The sequence below is a fragment of the Garra rufa genome, chromosome 2, assembly GCF_049309525.1.
Source record: "Garra rufa chromosome 2, GarRuf1.0, whole genome shotgun sequence".
Classification (NCBI taxonomy): domain Eukaryota; kingdom Metazoa; phylum Chordata; class Actinopteri; order Cypriniformes; family Cyprinidae; genus Garra; species Garra rufa.
This window is the reverse complement of record NC_133362.1, coordinates 37,497,460-37,518,155: the sequence shown is the minus strand read 5'-3', so window position 1 is coordinate 37,518,155 and position 20,696 is coordinate 37,497,460. Positions and strand designations below refer to the sequence as shown.

At 33.0% G+C, this 20,696-nt stretch overlaps 1 protein-coding gene across 1 annotated transcript in view; it reads right to left on the bottom strand.

Annotated features, from left to right (window-relative positions):
* thada (THADA armadillo repeat containing) overlaps positions 1 to 20,696 on the bottom strand; it is a 195,221-nt gene that overhangs the window by 63,944 nt on the left and 110,581 nt on the right. Inside the window, exons 31-33 of the mRNA XM_073834661.1 lie at positions 16,727 to 16,809; positions 5,550 to 5,950; positions 603 to 727 (exon numbers count right to left, since the gene is read on the bottom strand). Coding sequence (XP_073690762.1) covers positions 603 to 727; positions 5,550 to 5,950; positions 16,727 to 16,809 — 609 coding nt within the window. The remainder of the gene's footprint in view (positions 1 to 602; positions 728 to 5,549; positions 5,951 to 16,726; positions 16,810 to 20,696) is intronic.

The following is a 20,696-nucleotide window of genomic DNA, read 5'->3' as shown; positions in this document are numbered from 1 at the left end:
CCGCCTGGATATGCTTACGGGTACAACCAGTTGGCGGAAGCTAGATTAAAATGATTACTGAGTTTTAAATGTGGATACTTTGCTTACAAAAACACATCAATTCACTACAGAAGGCCTTTATTAATCCCCTTGGTTTATATTGAAATCGACCAGTTGGCGGAAGCTAGAGAAAAGTGATTATTGAGTTTTAAATATGCCGTGTGAGGCACTTTTTATTATGGTTTATTACTTATTATATTATTATATTATATATATTATTTTTATATTGTTTTGGACTCATGAAGTAAAACACCCGCCTACGCCATTAGTAAAAAACATTTGGAAAGCTGGGAAGTGCCAGGATAATTTTTAACAAAACTTCCGTCTGAAAGAAGAAAGTCACATACACCTAGAATAGCTTGAAGGTAAGTAATTCATGGGATGATTTTCATTTTTGGGTGAACTATCCCTTTAAGAAAGAGTTTTTGGAAGCATAATGGTGGTGACATTGAACTCATGCAACCGTGGTGTGATTTGTTTATAGTGTATAGCTTTTTACTCCAATAATTGTCTCCAATAATTCAACAGTCAATGGAAAAAAACACATGATCTGTGTGATTCACCTGTGTGTAGAGGTTTCCAGCAATGTGAGAAGATGCTGTAGAACCTCCAGACAGCTCAAAGACGTCATGCCATCTCTCCAGGGGAGCAGCGCAGAAAGTGGAAGGACAGCGAGAACCTGCAAAACCTGAGAAACACCATAAGAAATGGAGACCTTATATGCCGTATTTTCATAGCGTTGCATCATCTGAACAATCAAATGGTTTCCAACATTCAGCCCACTGTACAGACTGTACATCTATCCTACAAAGTCTCATTCTCATTTACGTCAAAATAAATATGGCATCTACCCTGACTAATCACATACAAAGAGCATGAAGCCGAAAATGTGCTGATGTCTGTCCAGGATGTTTTGTGAATACTTTCAATGCTTTCATTTGCCAGCCACACCTCTCAACCCATATTCCTTTCATCCATATGAACATTCCCTTATTCCACCCTCCCGTCTGTCAGTAACATTCCTCCCTCCCCATCCATCCATCTATCCCTCCATCCCCCTGCACATAAAACACATCTGGTTCAGCTCTGGCCCTTGGGTTTCCCCTCAGCAGAGCGAGGGAGTTAACGGAAGACTTGTTTTTCTTCTCCTCAGACCCCCACCGTCTTTCCTTTCCTTTCCTGTGACAGGCCAGGTACCCCACAGTGGTCTGTTGACAGTATTTAGACCCATTTAGTTGATTTTTATTTCTTGGAGTGTACAAAAGCCTTAAATAAGGGCATTTTACGGATTTCTTAAATGGGTTTCAGTCCTTTATATTATGGTGCATTATATTTTATTAAAGTACATGGCGAAACTGATGTGGATTTAGTCTTAAGACTACAATGAATATTTTCAAAATGGTTAAGGCACTAGGCTTTTGTTCAGTTGCAGTTCGATGCATATTTGCTTATTAGCATTGCCATTTGAGCCCACAGAGGAAATTAAGCTAACTTTCCTCATCACTTCCCAGAATGCTTTGGTGGAACAGTAGACTTACCATGGAAACCAGGGCATATCGAGAGTCTAGAGCCTAACAGCAGCACTTTAAACATTAACAGTTGGCCAATAAAACAGCTTTTAAGAACACACACGCACACACCCAGCCAAAATCACTGCAACAGACACATAGAAAAACACGCATCTCCAGACACAAACGCACACGTCCTCCCAGAAAAGCCGATTCCCGTCAGTTTGAACGTGGCTTAATGACAGAAACGGCAAAACAGGAGGGTAATTGATGGTTGGTTGAGTGTTTATGAGGAATTGAAACGTGACCCCTTTTTCTAAACAGGAAATCGCCTGCCATTTCACTTTGCAGGGCTTAAGCTCCGAGTTGAAACTGCGTTTGTGTGTATTGAGTCCGTGAATGGAAATTAAATGACATTCAGCCGGTTTCATTCAGAGCCACAGCTGTGAGTAGCTCTTGTCCAGCAGGTTTTTACAGTGTAGATGTTTATTCGGCTAATCAGAGAGAATCCCCATATGAAGGCATGTGTCATTTGGACGGCTAAATTGACTAATCTCAGGACCGGATCTGCGAACGGTGTTATGGTGAATTTTAACCTGGTAAAATCCAAGGATTTCGAATGCTACCTTGCATTAAGTTTCATTCGCAAAATATGTGAGACCGGCAAAGATTGTTTTTCTAGTACTCTTAGAATCCAAAGTAATTTCATGGCTTAACATTTTAGTTTTTTTTGGTACTGTGTGTGTGCGTTTTCCAAGTTTTTCTATGGTATTTTTTTTCTGTAGTGTTAGTTGTAAAGTTTTGCACTGCATTTTGTGAAGTTTTCCAAGTGATTTGTAACATTTTTGTACTGTTTTTTGTGAAGATTAAAGTTTTAATGCAAATCCTTTTGTGATGTTTTGTTGACATTTCTGTAGTGTTGTGTACATTTACATTTTTTTAAGTTTGTAAGTTAATAGTCTGTGGTTTGTTGCACAGTTTTTTGTAGTGTTTGTTGTAAGGTTTTTAAGGTTTTTCAGAGTGTTCGATGTTTTGCAATGTTTTGCACTGGATTTTGTGAAGTTGTCAAGTTTAAGTTTTTGCATTGTATTTTGTAAAGTCTTAGTAGAGTGATTTTGTGAAGTTGTCAAGTTTAAGTTTTTGCATTGTATTTTGTAAAGTCTTAGTAGAGTTCTGAAGTTGTCACAATTTTGTGTCATTTTTTCATGTTTGTTCTAAAGTTTGGGGTTTGTAGAGAATTTTTGACATTTTGTAAAGTTTAGCACTGCTTTTTGTGATGTTTTCCAAGTGTTTTGTAAAGTTTTTGCATTGTATTTTTTTAAGCTTGAAGTCTTGAAGTTGTAAAGCAAATAATTCTGTTACCTTTTTGGTAATGTTGAAAGATTTGTAGTGTTTATTGTAAGGTTTTTAAGGTTTTTCAGAGTGTTCAATGTTTTGCAAAGTTTTGCACTGCATTTTGTGAAGTTGTCAAGTTTAAGTTTTTGCATTGTATTTTGTTAAGCTTGAAGTCTTGAAGTTGTAAAGCAAATAATTTTGTTACCTTTTTGGTAATGTTGAAAGATTTGTAGGGTTTATTGTAACGGTGTGTTCACACGGGGCGTCAGCGTCAATGCTTGACGGAAGGCGTGGCTGAAGTTTGGCACTGACGCCATGGTCATGGCAGCGTCAGCCAATGAAATTAGAAATTAGACCGTTTGCTGCTCTTGAACAGGACGAACGTGATTGGCTGTCGCCTGGCTACTGTATTTGCATAGAGCGATCCTGATTGGCTGACGGATCCACAATTCTTTTCGGCAACGCTTGACGTCACCCATTCAAAGTCAATGGGAAGCGTTGACGCTGACGCCCCGTGTGAACACACCTTAAGGTTTTTAAGGTTTTTCAGAGTGTTCAATGTTTTGTAAAGTTTAGCATTGCATTTTGTGATGTTTCCGAGTGTTTTGTAAAGTTGTTGCATTGTATTTTGTTAAGCTTAAAGTTATAAAGCAAATAATTTTGTTACATTTTTGTAATGTTTAAAGATTTGTAGTGTTTATTGTAAGGTTTTTAAGGTTTTTCAGAGTGTTCAATGTTTTGCACTGCATTTTGTGAAGTTGTCAAGTTTAAGTTTTTGCATTGTATTTTGTAAAGTCGGCAGTTACTCTTGTACTTCCACGTACACGGACAGCTTCTATGGGGTCACGAACTTTTGGTTATGCGGCACCTTTTTTATGGAACGTACTTCCTGCTGAGGTTCGTAACAGTCCAAGTCTTCCAGTTTTTAAATCTCGTCTAAAAACATGTTTGTTTAGGCAGGCTTTTATGTAATTTTATCTTGTTTGTTGTATTGTTTTTTTTTATTAATGTTGTTGTTTTATTTTTGATTTGTAAGGTGTCCTTGAGTGCCATGAAAGGCGCCTTTAAATAAAATGTATTATTATTATTATTATTATTAGTACAGTGTCTGAAGTTGTGATGCAAATCAAGTTTTGATTTGTAAAATCACTATTTTGTGTCATCTTTCATGTTTGTTCTAAAGTTTGGGGGTTTGTAGAGAACTTTTGACATTTTGTAAAGTTTTGCACTGCATTTTGTGAAGTTGTCAAGTTTAAGTTTTTGTATTGTGTTTTGTAAAGTCTTAGTAGAGTGTCTGAAGTTGAGATGCAAATCAAGTTTTGTTAAGGTCACTATTTTATGTCATTTTTCATGTGTGTTGTAAAGATTGGTTTGTTTGTAGAAAGGTTTTCAGAGTGTTTGACATTTTGTAAAGTTTTGCAATGCATTAAGCTTTCCAAGTGATTTGTAAAGTTTTTGTATCGTGTTTTGTTAAGCTTGAAGTTGTAAAGCAAATCATTTTTTTATAGTGTTTAAAGTTTTATAAAGATTTTTGTAGTGTTCATTGTACTGTTTTTAAGGTTTGGCATTTTGTAAAGTTTTACACTGGATTTTGTGAGGTTGTCAAGTTTTGTGATGTTTTTGTATTGTGTTTTGCAAAGTCTAAGACTCTAGAGTGTCTAAAGTTGTGATGCAAATCAAGGTTTCAAGGATATGTAGTTTAAAGGTTTGTAAAGTCACTATTTTGTGTGTCTTTTTCATAGCTTTTTGTAGTGTTTGTTGCAAAGTTTGAGCTATTTGTAAAGAGTTTTTAGATTGTCTGACATTTTGTAAAGTATTGTATTTTGTACAGTTTGTAAAGTGATTTGTAATGTTTCTGTATTGCGTTTTGTTAAGCTTAAAGTTGTACTGCAAATAATTTTGTGATATTTGTGTAGAGTGTTTGATGTCTTGTAAAGTTTTGCACAGCAATTTGTCAAGTTGTCAAGTTCTCTGAAGTTTTTTTTGTAATCTTTTGTAAAAATCTTAGTAGAGTGTCTGAAGTTGTGATTTAAATCAAGCTTTGTAGAGTTTAAAAGTTTGGGCGTATTTTGTGTTTAATTTTTGTGTGTGTGTGTTTTTTTTTCTAAAGTTTTCTTTTTAGTGTTTGTTGTAAAGTTTGGGGGGGGGGGGTTGTAGAGTATTTTTTGCACTTTTTGTAAAGTTTGCCGTTTTGTAAAGTTTTGCACCATTATGTGAATTGTGAAGTGGTGTAAACTTTTCAGGGTTATTTGTAATGTTTTTGTATTTTGTTCTTAACACTGAGTAGAGTGTTTGAGGTTGTAACAAACCACTTTGTGAAGTTCTTAAACTTTGTAGTGACCATGTAAAGTGTCTGTAAAGTTTCGTAAAGTTCCAGTTTTGTAAGCTTTGTTTAATAATTTTTCTGTAAATAGTTTTTGTAGTGTTTGTTGTAAGGTTTTTATGGAGCATTTTGGGTGAGTGTTTGATGTTTTGTAAAGAATTGAACGTTTGTAAAGTTGTCTTTTTTTAAAGTTGTAATGCAAAGTAGTAATGTAGAGTGTTTAAAGTTCCAGCTTATGCAAGTTGTTTTTGTGAATCATATATATATATATATATATATATATTTATTTATTTGTTTTATAAAGTTGTGTACATTACACTGAAGCAAAAGCATGGGTTCCTCACCTTAGCTTGACACCCAGGATAAGTCTCATGAAGGGCCAGGGAGGTTAGGCTGGACACACTGAGGTCAAAGGGCAAGGGTCCCTGACCACAACATTGAAACTCTTCCTCTGTCTTCTTCTGAAGTCTCATTAGGAACTGTTCCAGGGCAAACAGCCGAACCTCATATTGCGGGCACCGCAGCAGTCGCTCCAGAAGGTCTCTCTGAAACCCGTCAGATGTTGGACAATCCCACAGCTGAGGTGATTCCACACAGACACTGATGGCAATGTGCGCCAGACTCTGCAAGTACTGTGTTGCTCCAGGGACTGAGAAGTTCATGTCATTGGGCCCCTGAGAGGCCACAAGTTCTGAGGCCAGAAGAATCTTCAGAGTTTCCTCACGTAGTTTCTTCATCTGCGACTCTAGAGCAAAAAACAGCAAATGTACTCCATTACAAGTGACGTCAATTCTAAAATATTAAGCAATGACAGAACTACTTTAATATAGTGTATATTAGTCAGAGATGATCGGTCTTTGAACCTTTGCTACTAAATGTTGATTCAGCCTCACTATGACATCACTGCTGAAAAGCATCCTGGGAATGACTTCAGAGCCTGTGTTTTTCCTTACTGAATTATTATGAAGCCAATATTCTTCTGAAAGCTAAAATAAAGCCCTTCATCCAAGGAGTTCCAAAGACCCATTCAAACTCCCACAATGCAACTCAATCCAGCCCTGCACATGATTCAACAAGGAGTGGACCGGAGAGGCGGGGCCATGCCGCATTCCCCAAGAGACGAGCCCAGCTACCGTGACATCCAAGCATCAAAAAGAGCTCTCGTGCGCTTCTCTAAACATGCCAATATTGATCTAAAGCAGCTAGCGTGCACCACACTTTAATTTAGCCAAGTGCGAGAGAGGATTCTGTATGTGTGTATACTTGCATGTCTCTTTAGGGCACGGACATTGCTCAACACCTGTTTCAATGATGTTAATTGTTGACATGTTCACACAGACCCTGACCGTTATTATAAGACAGGGGTGATGGGAAGGCATGTTTAAAACCAGGGTGGAGATGTTGACAAACGTTTGTAGTGATGAGAACTGAAATATCTAATCTAATGTGGAAAATACCTCATCACCAGAACCCTGACACAGACATCACCAACACAACGTCAACACAAGAAACAGGCAGCAGGCTATTTAAAGAGTCATTTATCATAAATACAGATCACTTCCACATGCTTTTGTTCATGTTTTCTTGCTTCTCTCAGACAGGCACAAACATCTGTAGACTCGCTTAAACGTTACTTAAAAAAAAAAAAAAAAAAAAGTCATTCTATTCAAATTATTACTTAGACACGTACATATTTGTCTTATGCTCTTTAAGGCTTCTATTGTTTTGGTCAAAAATACTACAAAAACAGTAATGTTGTGAAAAATGATTACAATTTAAAATTGTATTTTAATATATTTTAAAATGTAGTGCACATTACTCCAGTCTTCAGTGTCACATGATCCTTCAGAAATCATTCTAATATGCTGATTATTATCAATGTTGGAAACAGTTGTGGTGCTTTATATTTTTTTGGAAGCTGTGATACTTTTTTCAGGATTCTTTGATGAATAAAAAGTTAAAAAGAACAGCATTTATTAAAAAAAAAAATTTACTATCACTTTTTATCCATTTAACACATCCTGCTAAATAAAAGTTAATTTCCTAATAAAAACTTTTCAATAGTAGTGTACAGTTGAGGTCAAAAGTTTACATACACCTTTTAGAATCTGCAATATGTGAATTATTTGATAAGAGGGATCATACAAAATACATGCTATTTTTTATTTGGTACTGGCCTGAATAAGATATTTCACATAAAAGACATTTACATATAGTCCACAAGAGAAAATAATAGTTGAAATTAGGAAAATGACCCTTTTCAAAAGTTTACATGCACTTAATTCTTAATACTGTGTTGTTACCTGAATGATCCACAGCTGAGGTTTTTTTTTGGTGATAGTTGTTCATGAGTCCCTTGTTTGTCCTGAACATTTAAACTGCCTGCTGTTCTTCAGAAAAATCCTTCAGGTCCCACAGATTCTTTGGTTTGCCAGCATTTTTGTGTATTTGAATCCTTTCCAACAACTGAGGGACTCACTGATGCTCCAGAAGGAAAACCGATGCATTAAGAGACGGGGGGTGAAAACTTTTGGAATTTGAAGATCAGAGTAAATTTAACTTACTTTGTCTTGTAAGTATCTTCTGAAGCTTCTAAAGGGCAGTACTAAATGAAAAAAAAAAATACATTTGGAAAATAAGAAAAATGTACACATTTTCAGTCTGTTCAAAAGTTTTCACCCCCCAGCTCTTAATGCATTGTTTTTTTTTTCCTTCTGAAGCATCAGTGAGTTTTTGAACTTTCTGTAACAGTTGCATATGAGTTCCTCAGTGTTGAAACATGGATCTCAAAATCATACAGTCACTGTTGGAAAGGGTTCAAATACACAAAAATGCTGGAAACCCAAAGAATTTGTGGGACCTGAAGGACAGAAGAACAGCAGGACGTTTAACTGTTCAGGACAAAGAAGGGATTCATGAACAACTATGACTAAAAAAAAACAGCTGTGGATCATTCCACAGTAAGAACACAGTATTAAGAATCAAGTGTATGTAAACTTTTGAATGTGGTCATTTTTATAAATTCAACTATTATTTTCTCTTGTGGACTATATGTAAACATATTTTATGTGAAATATCTTATTCAGATCAGTACTAAATAAAATAATAACATACATTTTGTATGATCCCTCTTATTTTGGTAAAATAATGAACATTTAGCAGATTCCGCAAGGTGTATGTAAACTTTTGACCTCAACTCTAGATTCTAACACAAACATTTCTATTTTGAATAAACACTGTTCTTTTGAACATTTTATTCATCAACAAATCCTGAAAAAAAGTATCACAGGTTCCAAAAATATTAAGCAGCACAACTGTTTCCAACATTGATAATAAATGAGCATATTAGAATGATTTCTGAAAGATCATGTGACACTGAAGACTAGAGTAATGTTGCTGAAAATTCAGCTTTGATCACAGGAATACATTACATTTTAAAATCTATTCAAAGAGAAAACTGTTATTTTAAATATACTGTACTGATCAAATAAATGCAGCTTTGTTGAGCAAGGAACCATTAAAAATCTTACTGATCCCAAACTTTTGAATGGCACTGTATATAGTGACATATGTGACCCTGGACCACAAAACCAGTCTTAAGTCGCTGGGGTATATTTGTAGCAATAGCCAAAAATACATTGCATGGGTCAAATTTTTTGATTTTTCTTTTATGCCAAAAATCATTAATAAATTAAGTAAAGTTCATGTTCCATGAAGATTTTTTGTAAAATTCCTACTGTAAACATATCAAAATGTAATTTTTGATTTGTAATATGCATTGTTAAGAACCTAATTTGGACAACATTAAAGGTGATTTTCTCAGTCTTTTTGATTTTTTTGCATCCTCAGATTTCTGATTTCAAATAGATGTATCTCGGCCAAAAATTGTCCTTTCCTAACAAACCATACATCAATAGAAAGCTTATTTATTGAGCTTTCATATGATGTATAAATCTCAGTTTTGTCAAATTTAACCTTATGACTGGTTTTGTGGTCCAGGGTCACATATAAAGAATATATAGTATTTTGCAAAGTTAAATATAATACTTAAAAAAAAATAATTATAATAAATACACACATTCTAAATAAATAAATAGGTTTTTCCTATTCACACTACAACAAGTACTGCAGATGTCTGCTAGATGTTTAAAACCATACAGAAAACTACTTTAACAAACACTTTTCCACACTGTAAAGGGCAAGAGTTTCACAGAACGCCTCTCCTACAGGTTCCAATAAATAAACCAAGAATGCCGCAGTTACTCAGAGCGAGAGAAAAGTGAAATGAAGTAAAAACGAAACTGCAGTGGGTCATAAGAGGAGTGATGGTAACCATTCTCAAGCCTTTAAACTCAGGCCAAGTGCTCATTACCACAAAACAACACACTGGGAGAAAAACATCATTAACAGAGGGAGGGAGACGAGAACTAGTTAGTCATGAGACAATGCTGATTTATTTCTTTTCAATCTCTGTTTCCTCCAACATACACAGAGGCAGAAACACAGAAGAGGGAAAGAAAGAGGAAACGAGAGTTGTGCGGTGCAGTAAAAGGAGGATTCGCTACGGCATTTATTAATATCGCCGGCCCTCCGGAGAGACGCAGGACCACGGTAATGATTAATCTCGGCATTTCTCAGCAGGACAGACTGTGGCAGCCAATATGTGTGCGAGCTTGGAGACAGTACTTCTGGGGATGTGCTGGAGTCTTTATGAAAAACTAAACAGCCCAGCGAGACTTCCAGAGCGTCACACACAAACACAGCCGCTGTGCCAGCGTGACTCAGAGAACGCTGTGGTTTCGTCAATGCCACGACCACCAAGTCTCAATGACCAAATCTTGCTCTCTCATAAAAATAGCAATATTACAGTCACTGGCAATAGCAAATAAAGCCCAGGGCAGTGAAATCAAACACTGGCAAAACACTCACAACCTGGAGAGGCCAATCTCTTTCGAAGCTCTCAGCAAAAGAAAGGAGAAATGAAAACAGGAAAAGAAAGAAGTTTAAAGGGATATTGAACCAAAATAAGAATAACTGTCATCACTTAGTCACCCTCATGTTGTTGTGTGAACACATTTAACATCTTGCCTTTAGCACAACATGAGATGTTTCAAAGAATGTTCATATACATTTCAGCCTGTTCTTCAATCAAAAAAAAAAGTTGATTTCTATAAGACTTTTCAAAGTACACATCAATATAGTATATATTGCTTTAAAGAGATAGTTCAGCCAAAAATGAAAATTCTGTCATTAATTACTCACCCTCATGTCGTTCCAAACCCATAAGACCTTTGATCATCTTGGAACAGAGATTTTTTTATTTTTATTAAATCCAATCCTTTCTGACCTTGCAAAGACAGCAACGCAACTTCAAGGCCCACAAAGGTAGTAAGGACATTGTTAAAATAATCCATAAATAATGTTATGAAGCAATGAGAATATGTTTTGTGCACAAAAACAAAAATAATCTTCTGTGTCAGTCTTCAACACACATTCATGAGAAAATAAAAAAATATATATCAAATAAAAAAAAAAATCTTAATTTGTGTACTGAAGATGAATGAAGGTCTTATGGGTTTGGAACGACATGAGGGTGAGTAATTAATGACAGATTTTTTTTTAGGTAAACTATCCCTTTAAAGCTACTGTATGGCTTCAAAAGACTCCTAAAGCAGTATATACACTCACATAGACCACTTTTTGATACTTTTTTGTCTTGTCTTTTTTGCCTCCATACGCTTTTACTGTATATGAAATGTGAACACTGTTCAAACATCTTTTGAAAGTCATACAAGTTCAGAACAACATAAGTCAATGATAAGGCTGGGTATTGACAGGTTTCATGATTTGATTTCATTTTCCTAAGCTCTATATCAGGCAAAGTATATGTTAATTTTTCCAAAAAAATACAAATAAATAAAGATTCAATTTTAAAAGGTTTTATTTTATTTTATTATTGCAAAATATTATGTCCTTTTCATTTGTCTTTTAATTTAGGTGTAAAATGAGACCTGGACATGTTCAGGTTCTGTGACACGAGAAGGATAAAGGCTTTATTTTATTTTATTATTGCAAAATATAATATCCTTTCATTTTTCTTTCAATTTAGGTGTAAAATGTGACCTGGACATGTTCAGGTTTTGTGACATGAAAACGATTGTTTTTAAAGGAAAGGTATATATAAAAAAAATAAATAAATAATAATAATAATAATAATAATAATAATAATAATAATAATAATAATAAAGAAAAGAAAAGAAAATAATAAAATAAAATAAAAAATAAAATAAAATAAATGTACATTTAAACTGTAACTGTCCATTTTAAAAAATAAATAAAAAAATAAATAAATAAGAAAATAAAATAAAGCCTTTAATTGAACTGAATTTATTTTTTATTGCGAAATATAATATCCTTTCAAATATTTTTGGGGGATATCAGGCAAAGTAACTGTCCATTAAAAAAATAATAAAATTAAATTAATAAAATAAAATAAAATAAAATAAAATAAATCACTTGGATATATATCAGGCACAGTAACTGTCCACTTTTCCTAAAAATAAAATAAAATAAAATAAAATAAATTCACTTGTATATAAATCAGGCACAGTAGCTGTCTATTTTTCCTAAAAAAATAAAAAATAAAAACTTGATTTCATGACCCATTTATTAAACATACATTAAATAATGGAAGCATAATTAACAGGTTAAGTACAAATCTAGTGAACATGTAATATATTTAGCAAAATACTCTTCTCTAAAGTTATTTTATTCTAGTTGACTAACAAGCTATGAACACCGAATGACTTTCCTGAGCTAAATGTTACGTGATATTGTATACAAAGTAGTTTCTTTCAACATAGCTTCTTTCATGAAAGAAACCGTAGTAAAAAAAGGAAGAAATGATCGAAAGGCACACACCTCTCAGAAAAGGTCTAACAGCTGAAAATGCATATCAGAGCAAAAACCAAGTCCTGAGGTCAAGATAACTGCCTGTAGAGCTCAGTGACAGACTTGCGTTAAGGCAATGATCTAGGGAAGAGTTCAGAAAAAGATCTGCTGCATTGAAGGTTGACAGAAGCATTATCCATAATGGAAGACGATTGGAACAACTAGGACTCTAGAAAATGTCTGCCAGCCCCCATCCAAGCTGACAGAGCATGAGAGGTGAAAAGGTGAGGCAAAGAATGGCAGATAATTGCCAAATGCAGATGTGCAAAGCTTGTCACATCATACCCAAAAAGACTTGAGGCTGTAAAGGTGCTTCAACTATGTACTGAGTTAAGGGTATGAATACTTATGCAATGTACTTATTTCAGTGTTTTATTTTTAATACATTTGTAAAATTTGCAAATCTGGTTTTTGCTTTGTCATTATTATGGTGTATGGAGTGTTAATTTTTGCCAGAATTTCAAAGCTGAGTTTGTTCATGTATCAGAAAACAGCATAGAACTGATCTTGACATTTAAGAATCCATTTCAGTTTAACTAAAAGAAGAGCAATTAAAATCAACTAATTGATATTAGCAACCCAGCCCTAGTAAACGATGAAGTAATTTCGAATCACTTCAGTCATTCATAACACTTTCTCACTTTATATAAGAAGGAACACTCAATAACTCAGTGAAATACAGTATTACGGCCCAAGCACCTTTACGGCTTCAGCTGTAAAAATCCGTGTGCGATCTTTTTGTTTTTAAGTGTTCGGCTAGAGTTTATGGTGCAGGAAAACAGTGGGCCGTCTGTACTCGCTACAGTAGTAAACACACAGCGATACACACATGCGGCAACGTGCGCGCACACATGGATTTTACATCATGCCCTGCCATCATTACCCAAACTGTGAAAAACAAAACCCAGACGAGTGAGGAACGTGCACAGCAGATGTGAGCATGCAAACGCTTTCCCACAGTGGGCGACCCCTGCGCTGCCAACCACCTACTGCTGAGTGTGTGCGCGCCAACCGCCATTTATTCACCTGAGAGAGAGAAATATGGCAAATACAGTACCACTTGTGCCAAAGCGATGGTTTGAATGGCCATCAGAGAGAGAAAGTGAGAGAATTTGTGCGGTGGTGTATGTTAAGGGAGCATTTCTCAGGCGGTACAGTGTTTGATCCACACAGGCTCGTAAACCTGTACGGCTCATGCCCAGCTAAAGCATCGCCAGTAAAAACACCATCACAAACTCTGCTCAGAGCCTCAGAGCCAAACTACTTCGCTCGGCCTCTCTCTCTCACACACACACACACACACATCCTGTTCCAGTGAGGAGTGCATCAGAATGGGAATACATGCAAGAACTGCCCAGAAAATTTCAACCCCTACTTAATAGTTCCAAGACGAATGAAAAAGCAGATTGTTAAGGTCTTTCTGACCAGCTTGAAGTGTTAGTGACAAATTAAAATGTTCATTTCTTCACTGAGGCTACTAACACCTGTGAATGGTGTGCTTCAGGAAAGAGAGAGCAACTGGCTGAGTGAGAAGGATATAAACAGACTGAAAAAGACTGAGAAAGAAATATAAAGTATGGAAGGGTGAATCACACATCGCAAAATAAAAACAGGAAAAGTAGGAAATAATAGTTCTGATTTATTTTAAGGTTTGTTAGGGTGTAATTAGACTACTATATTAATATATTAATTAACATTTTATTTTATTTTTTCATTTTTTTTTTACAATTGGTTCAGGGTTAGAATGAGTTTGGTTTAGGGTTGGTTGCTTATAATTAGTATGAATGTAATGACAATAAACAATGCACAAATACATGTAATATAAACAAGGGTAGTATATATAAAGTAAAATAAATAAAAATAATAAAAAATAAATATATTTTTATTTTTATTTTATTTTATACATGAAAAGGATTGTTTTTAAAGGAATAAAATAAAAAATAAATAAATAAAAATAAAAGAAAATAAAATAGATTCACTTGGATGTGTATCAGGCACAGTATCTGTCCATTTGTCTTAAAAATAAAATAAAATTGATAAAAGAACGATTTTTTAATTTTTTTAAATTATTTTTTTAAAGAAATGCAATTAAAATTTAAAAAATTAAAATAGAAAAAAAAATAGAACAAATAAATACAATTAAAATTTAATACAATAAAAATAAAATAAAATTAATTAAAATGCAAAATAATAACTATTACTTTAATTTTAATAATAATTAAAATGAAAAATAATTAAATTAAAAGTAAAATAAAAAGTAAATTAAATTTTTCAATTTAAGTTAAAAAAAAATCACATAAATATAAAAATGTATTTAAAGTAAAAAAATAAAATGGAAAATAAATAAATAATGATATAATATACAGTATACATAAAATATTACCGACATATGCAAATGAAAGAAAATGAAAATTTGTATCTTTTTTATTTAATTTTTATTTAAACATTATTTACATTTTGTAATTTTATTATTTTTAATAAATTATTTAGGTCACATTTTTATTTTATTTTTGTATGTTTTATGTTTACTTTATTTGTATCGCCCATTATTTTCAACGGTGATTTTCTTACAGTAATACATTTTTTTAAAGTAATTTTTTAATCTAAACATTTCTTTGCTTAAAAAGTAATTAAAATTACTTTTTTGCATTACATTACCGACCTAACATAAAAATAATGTCAAAATACACAAAATCTTATCCTCAACGCTTTGTTTTCTTACTGCAAAATATAATATCCTTTCATATTTTTTTTTTAAATTTAGGTGTAAAATGTGACCTGGACATGTTCAGGTTTTATGGCATGAAAAGGATTGCTTCTTAAAAAAAAAGGTATAAAATAAAATAAATAAAAATGTAATTTAATTAAAATTCAATGAAATTTTAAAATAATTTAATTTCAAAATTTAATTAAAAAAGAAAACAGAAATAAAATATAAAAATTAAATAAATTTGAATTAAATTAAAAACTAAATTAAAATAAAAATAATAAAATAAAAACAAAATTTAATAACTTTTGAAAATTACATTAAAGTAAAAAAATAAATGACAAATTTTTAAAAAAAATTATATAAATCAAATTAAAATTAAATAAAATTAAATAAAAAAAGAAATTAAATACTAAATTAAAAGAAATGTAATTCAAATGTAATTTAAAATTAAAATTAAAATAGAAAAAATAAAAAATAAAAAAATAAATAAATACAATATTATAAAATAAAACGAAACAATTAAAATGATATTACTTTAATTTTAATAATAATTAAAATAAAAAATAATTTAAATTAAATAAAAAGTAAATTACATTTTAAAATGAAAATAAATAAAAAAAATCACATAAATGTAAAAATGTAATTAAAGTAAAAATGGAAAAAAAAATAAAAAAAGAATTAAATCTAAATAAAAAATAATAATTTAAATTAAATCAAAATAATAAAATTACATTATATTAAATAAAAATTAAATGTAATTAAAAATAACACAATTAAATTCATTTAAATTAAACAAACTAACTATGCTGCAATGACTTACTTAACCTCATGTTGCTCCAGAACCATACGACTGGACTTTCTTGTGTGCAACACAAAAGGAGATGTTTCACAGAAATAAGCTCTCATACAATCAAAGCAAACACTGACCAGGGTCAGTCACGCTGGAAAAGCATAAAAAAGCACCATAAAATTGTCCATATGCTTGCGTGCTGTATTTCAAGCCTTCTGAAGTCCTACACTTGGTTTGATGTCAATAAATACATATTGCAATGTTTATTTCATGTCGTACGACTTGGAAAACTTGGAATATAGGAATAGAAATATAACATTGATATGCATAAGTCACATAGATGACTTAAAGTTCAGCCATTTTTAACTTGACATCCCTTTTTTAATGGTCTCCTTGCATTGTATGACAAAGCACAGAACATTTGGCCTAACATCTCTTTTTGTGTTACCCGGCACAAAATAAGTCATACCACATTGACAGACTTTAACGAAGTTCGTTGACATTTGTAATTTATGGGTGATTCCTTAAACTGGAAAACACTGCAAAAAGCCAGACAGAGTGTGAAATATTGAGATAGAGCGAGTTAAATTTATGTTAAAAGAAATAAAAGGAAAAGTAGACAGAGATTAAGAGGGTGTTAAGACTGAGAGTACAGGGCCGAGTGTATAAATAAATCCTTGCACAGCACAAATGTGTGTGTGTGTGTGTGTGTGTGTGTGCCCACCGTTTGTTATGTAAGTGATGGCAGGCGGGTGGGACTGTAAGAATACGCTTGTTTTAAAGTGATAAACACCGCCACCATACCCACATGTGTGCGACACATGGGGCCCACAAACATGCAGGGGCCGCCCCGTTTAACTGGGTCACACGGGCACAATTGTACCATCTGTCAGAGACAGTTTTTCTTATATCAAAGACCCACAGGCCTCCAGCGCTCTCAAAATAACACACACTCAAAGCAGACACCATATTTCCTTGGAATAAAATCTAGACTAGAAGTTAAAGATTTGAAAACAAGCACATAATACTGGTGTTTATTTCACTACAGATGGTGTTTTCTGAGTTCTTACCTGATACAGGAACAAGACGACAACCACAAAGACAGCCCAGCAGGTCTAGAAATGCACCACGTGTTACCAGACATGGGTTCTGCCTGTCAGTTTGTGTGAGAGAAAGACAGAGATATCACGTTATTGATTATACATATTGTAGTATTTCATTGCATTTACTCATTGAGTTGTACAGAAACTACACACTTTAGTTTGAGTAAACAAGGGTGTGACTTGTTAAAAAAAAAAAAGGGGATACTTGATAGAAATTTTTATGCAAAAAAAAGAAAAATGAATAAATACCATACATAGACAATATAGTGTAATTGATATCAAATTAGTAGAGATGCACTAATGTATTAGTCAATAATTGGATGTCAAAGTTTCACTTGCAATGTCACTTAAAGACTAAACAAATTTAATAGTGCATTTAATACAGGTTCTACTTGCTCCTATAAATCAGTTGTAGTTAAGGCCCGTTATCCCTTTCAAGTATTATTTGTAGCATGCCTCATCCAACAAGTCCAAATTATTTTTTTTACATCTCATAAACAAAGTCTCAGCTCTCCATTTTATCACAAAATAAAAAAAAATGTAATTTTGACGATTTTAAATATAATGTGCGACCGATTGCTGTACCCCAGTTAGATAAAAATAAATAAATAAAATAAATAAAATCAAGAGGTGCTTATTTACTGTTATAAGTTAATTTTAACCTCCAATGGAAGCCAGTGAGTAAAAAATAAAAGATTACTGTGACTTTCTCTCCCAATTCTGACTTTTTTTTTGTGATATAAGCTCACATTTGCGAATTAAGGTCAGAACAGCGAGATATAAACTCGCAATTCTGACTTTTTTCTCAGAATTGAGTGATATTAACTCACAGTTGATTTTTTTCTTAGAACTGCATTATATAAACTCGCTTTCGCGAGTTATAAAGTCATAACTGAGAGAAATAAACTTAAAATTATGACTTTTTTTCAGAATTGCGTGACAAACTCACGATTCTGAATGTTTTCTCAGAACTGTGATATTAACTCACAGTTGACTTTTTTTCTCAGAATTGCATATAAACTCGCTTTTGTGAGTTATAAAGTCATAACTGCGAGAAATAAATTCAAAACTGTGAATTTTCTCAGAATTACGTGATATTAACTCACAACTGACTTTTTTCCCCTCAGAATTGCATAATATGAACTTGCTTTTGTGAGTTATAGTCATAACTGCGAGAAATAAACTCAAAAGTATGACTTTTTTTTAGAATTTCATGACATAAACTCACGATTCTGACTTTTTTCTCAGAATTGCATCATGTAAACACACGATTTAACTTTTTTCCTCAGAAGTGAAAGATATAAACTCACAAATCTGACTTTTTTCTCAGAACTGCGTTATATATACTCACGATTCTAACGTTATTCTCAGAATTGAGTGATATAAACTCGCATTTGCGAGTTATAAAGCCAGAATTGCATGATATAAACTCACAAATCTGACTTTTTTTCTCAGAATTATGTGATGTAACCTCACAATTCTTTTTTTTCTTAAAATTGTGGTATAAACTCAAAATTATGACTTTTTTCTCAGAATTGCATAATATAAACTTGCTTTTGCAATTTATAAAGTCATAACTGTGAGAAATAAACCAAAAATTATTATTTTTTTTAAAAATTGAGTGACAAACTTACGATTCTGACTTTTTTCTCAGAATTGCGTGATATTAACTCACAGATGACTTTTTTTCCTAAAAACGGCATTATATAAACTCGCTTTTACAAGTTATAAAGTCATAACTGAGAAATAAACTCAAAATTATGACTTTTTTTAAAATTGAGTGACAAACTTACGATTCTGACTTTTTTCTCAGAATTGCGTGATATTAACTCACAGTTGACTTTTTTTCCCCTAAAAACGGCATTATATAAACTCGCTTTTACAAGTTATAAAGTCATAACTGTGAGAAATAAACTCAAAATTATGACTTTTTTTAGAATTGAGTGACAAACTTACAATCCTGACTTTTTTCTCAGAATTGCATAATTTAAACTCGCTTTTGCAAGTTATAAAGTCATAACTGCGAGAAATAAACTCAAAATGATGACTTTTTTTCAGAATCGAGTGATATAAACTCACAAATTGGGACATTTTTCTCAGAATTGAGTGATATAAATTTGCATTTGCGAGTTTTTAAAGCCAGAATTGTTTGATATAAACTCACATTTGCAAGTTATAAAGTCAGAATTGTATGATATAAACTCGCAATTCTGACTTTTTTCTCAGAATTGAAAGATATAAACTCACGATTCTAACTCTTTTCTCAGAATTGAGTAATATAAACTTGCATTTGCAAGTTTTAAAGCCAGAATTGTTTGATATAAACTCACAATTCTGACTTTCTTAGAATTGCTTGATATAAACTCACAATTCTGACATTTTTTCACAGAATTGGATGATATAAAGTCAAAATTAGAGATATAACCTTACAATATTTTTTTCCTCAGAATTGTGAGATACAAACTTGCAATTCTGAGAAAGTCTTTATATCTTGCAATACTGACTTTATATCTCGAGAAAAAATCTGAACTGCAAGTTCATATCTCACAATTTAAAAAAAAAAGTCAGAAATGCAAGATGTAAACTCGCAATTGCAAGAAAAAAGTCAGAATTGTGAGATAAAGTCGCAATTACCTTTTTAAAATTTTTATTCAGTGGCGGAAACGGCCTTCCATACATTATACATAACAATACATTAAGAAATTCAAACTATCGGTATTGGCACTGCCAGATGTCATTCTAAATAATCGTTTATCGTATCGGTGGAGAATATTGGTATCCCTAAAAATTTGCATCAAAAACACATAATTATTGTGTACAGTGAGAAACAAAATTATTTTTACAATTAACTATACTTGACTAGAAAGTACTTGTTTATTTTTTTCATAATATTTATATACAACTTATTTATGTGTGTCAAAACACTTTTTGGGTCACTATTATAGTCAGAGTAACTGTTTTGCTGCTCTCAAACGTAGGATACATAATCAGAACACAGAGGTTGTGGATGCTGAGGATGAAGCATCACATGTGCTGCCCATGGGCACAAGGGAATTCTGGGCCCTGTATCTCAGGCCAACTGCAGGGCTAACATTTGTGGGAGCGGGTGGATGTGTGTGGATAGAGGCAGGGGTGAGTATGTGGAAGAGTAAATCAGTTGTGTGTGTGTGTGTGTGTGTGTGTGTGTGTGTGTGTGTGTGTGTGTGTGTGTCCACAGCGCAGCAAACGCTCATGGACATGGGCGAGAACAAGAGGGCCAGTGTTCAGGGCTGACGTCAGTATTTCATCACTGAGATATTAATAACACAAACTCTCTCTTTGAATACCTGGTTTCATCTTTTTGTGTCACTCTGTTGCTCTTTAAACACATAATATTACTCAGAATTCAACAAATTACAAAGCTAAGGATTATGGGGAAATTTGGTCAGATGTTTGGGAACTTTTTATCCCTCCATCTTTAGATTCTCTCTCTTTCCTCTTGAATACTGCCATCTTTTGAAATGTTCCCTAAATCTCTTCATGTTTGGAATGACATACTACCACCAGTCATATTAAAAATGCAGTATGCAGTATGTACACTATGCACAGTGTGAACATTTTCTTAATGCATGGAATACTTGGATTACTTTTTACATTTGCCAAATTGTGCAATATACAAGAAGAGCACAGTATCCCAAAGTGCAAAGCACTCGATTTCCTTTCCAGTAACAGGAATGATTCAGAAATTACATCACTCATCTCCTTCTTAACTCATAATTTGATTGGACTGTTAAAAGGTCAGTGATTTTACACAAAATTGGATAAAATAAAATAAAAACTACTGTGAATTATAAACGATTGGGATACTTCTCTCTCTCATTAGGGCATTTGTTATAAAGCATCAGTATGGATGAGTGAGAGTGGTCAAAGGGCACATAGCCGTGTCATCTCCCTGCAG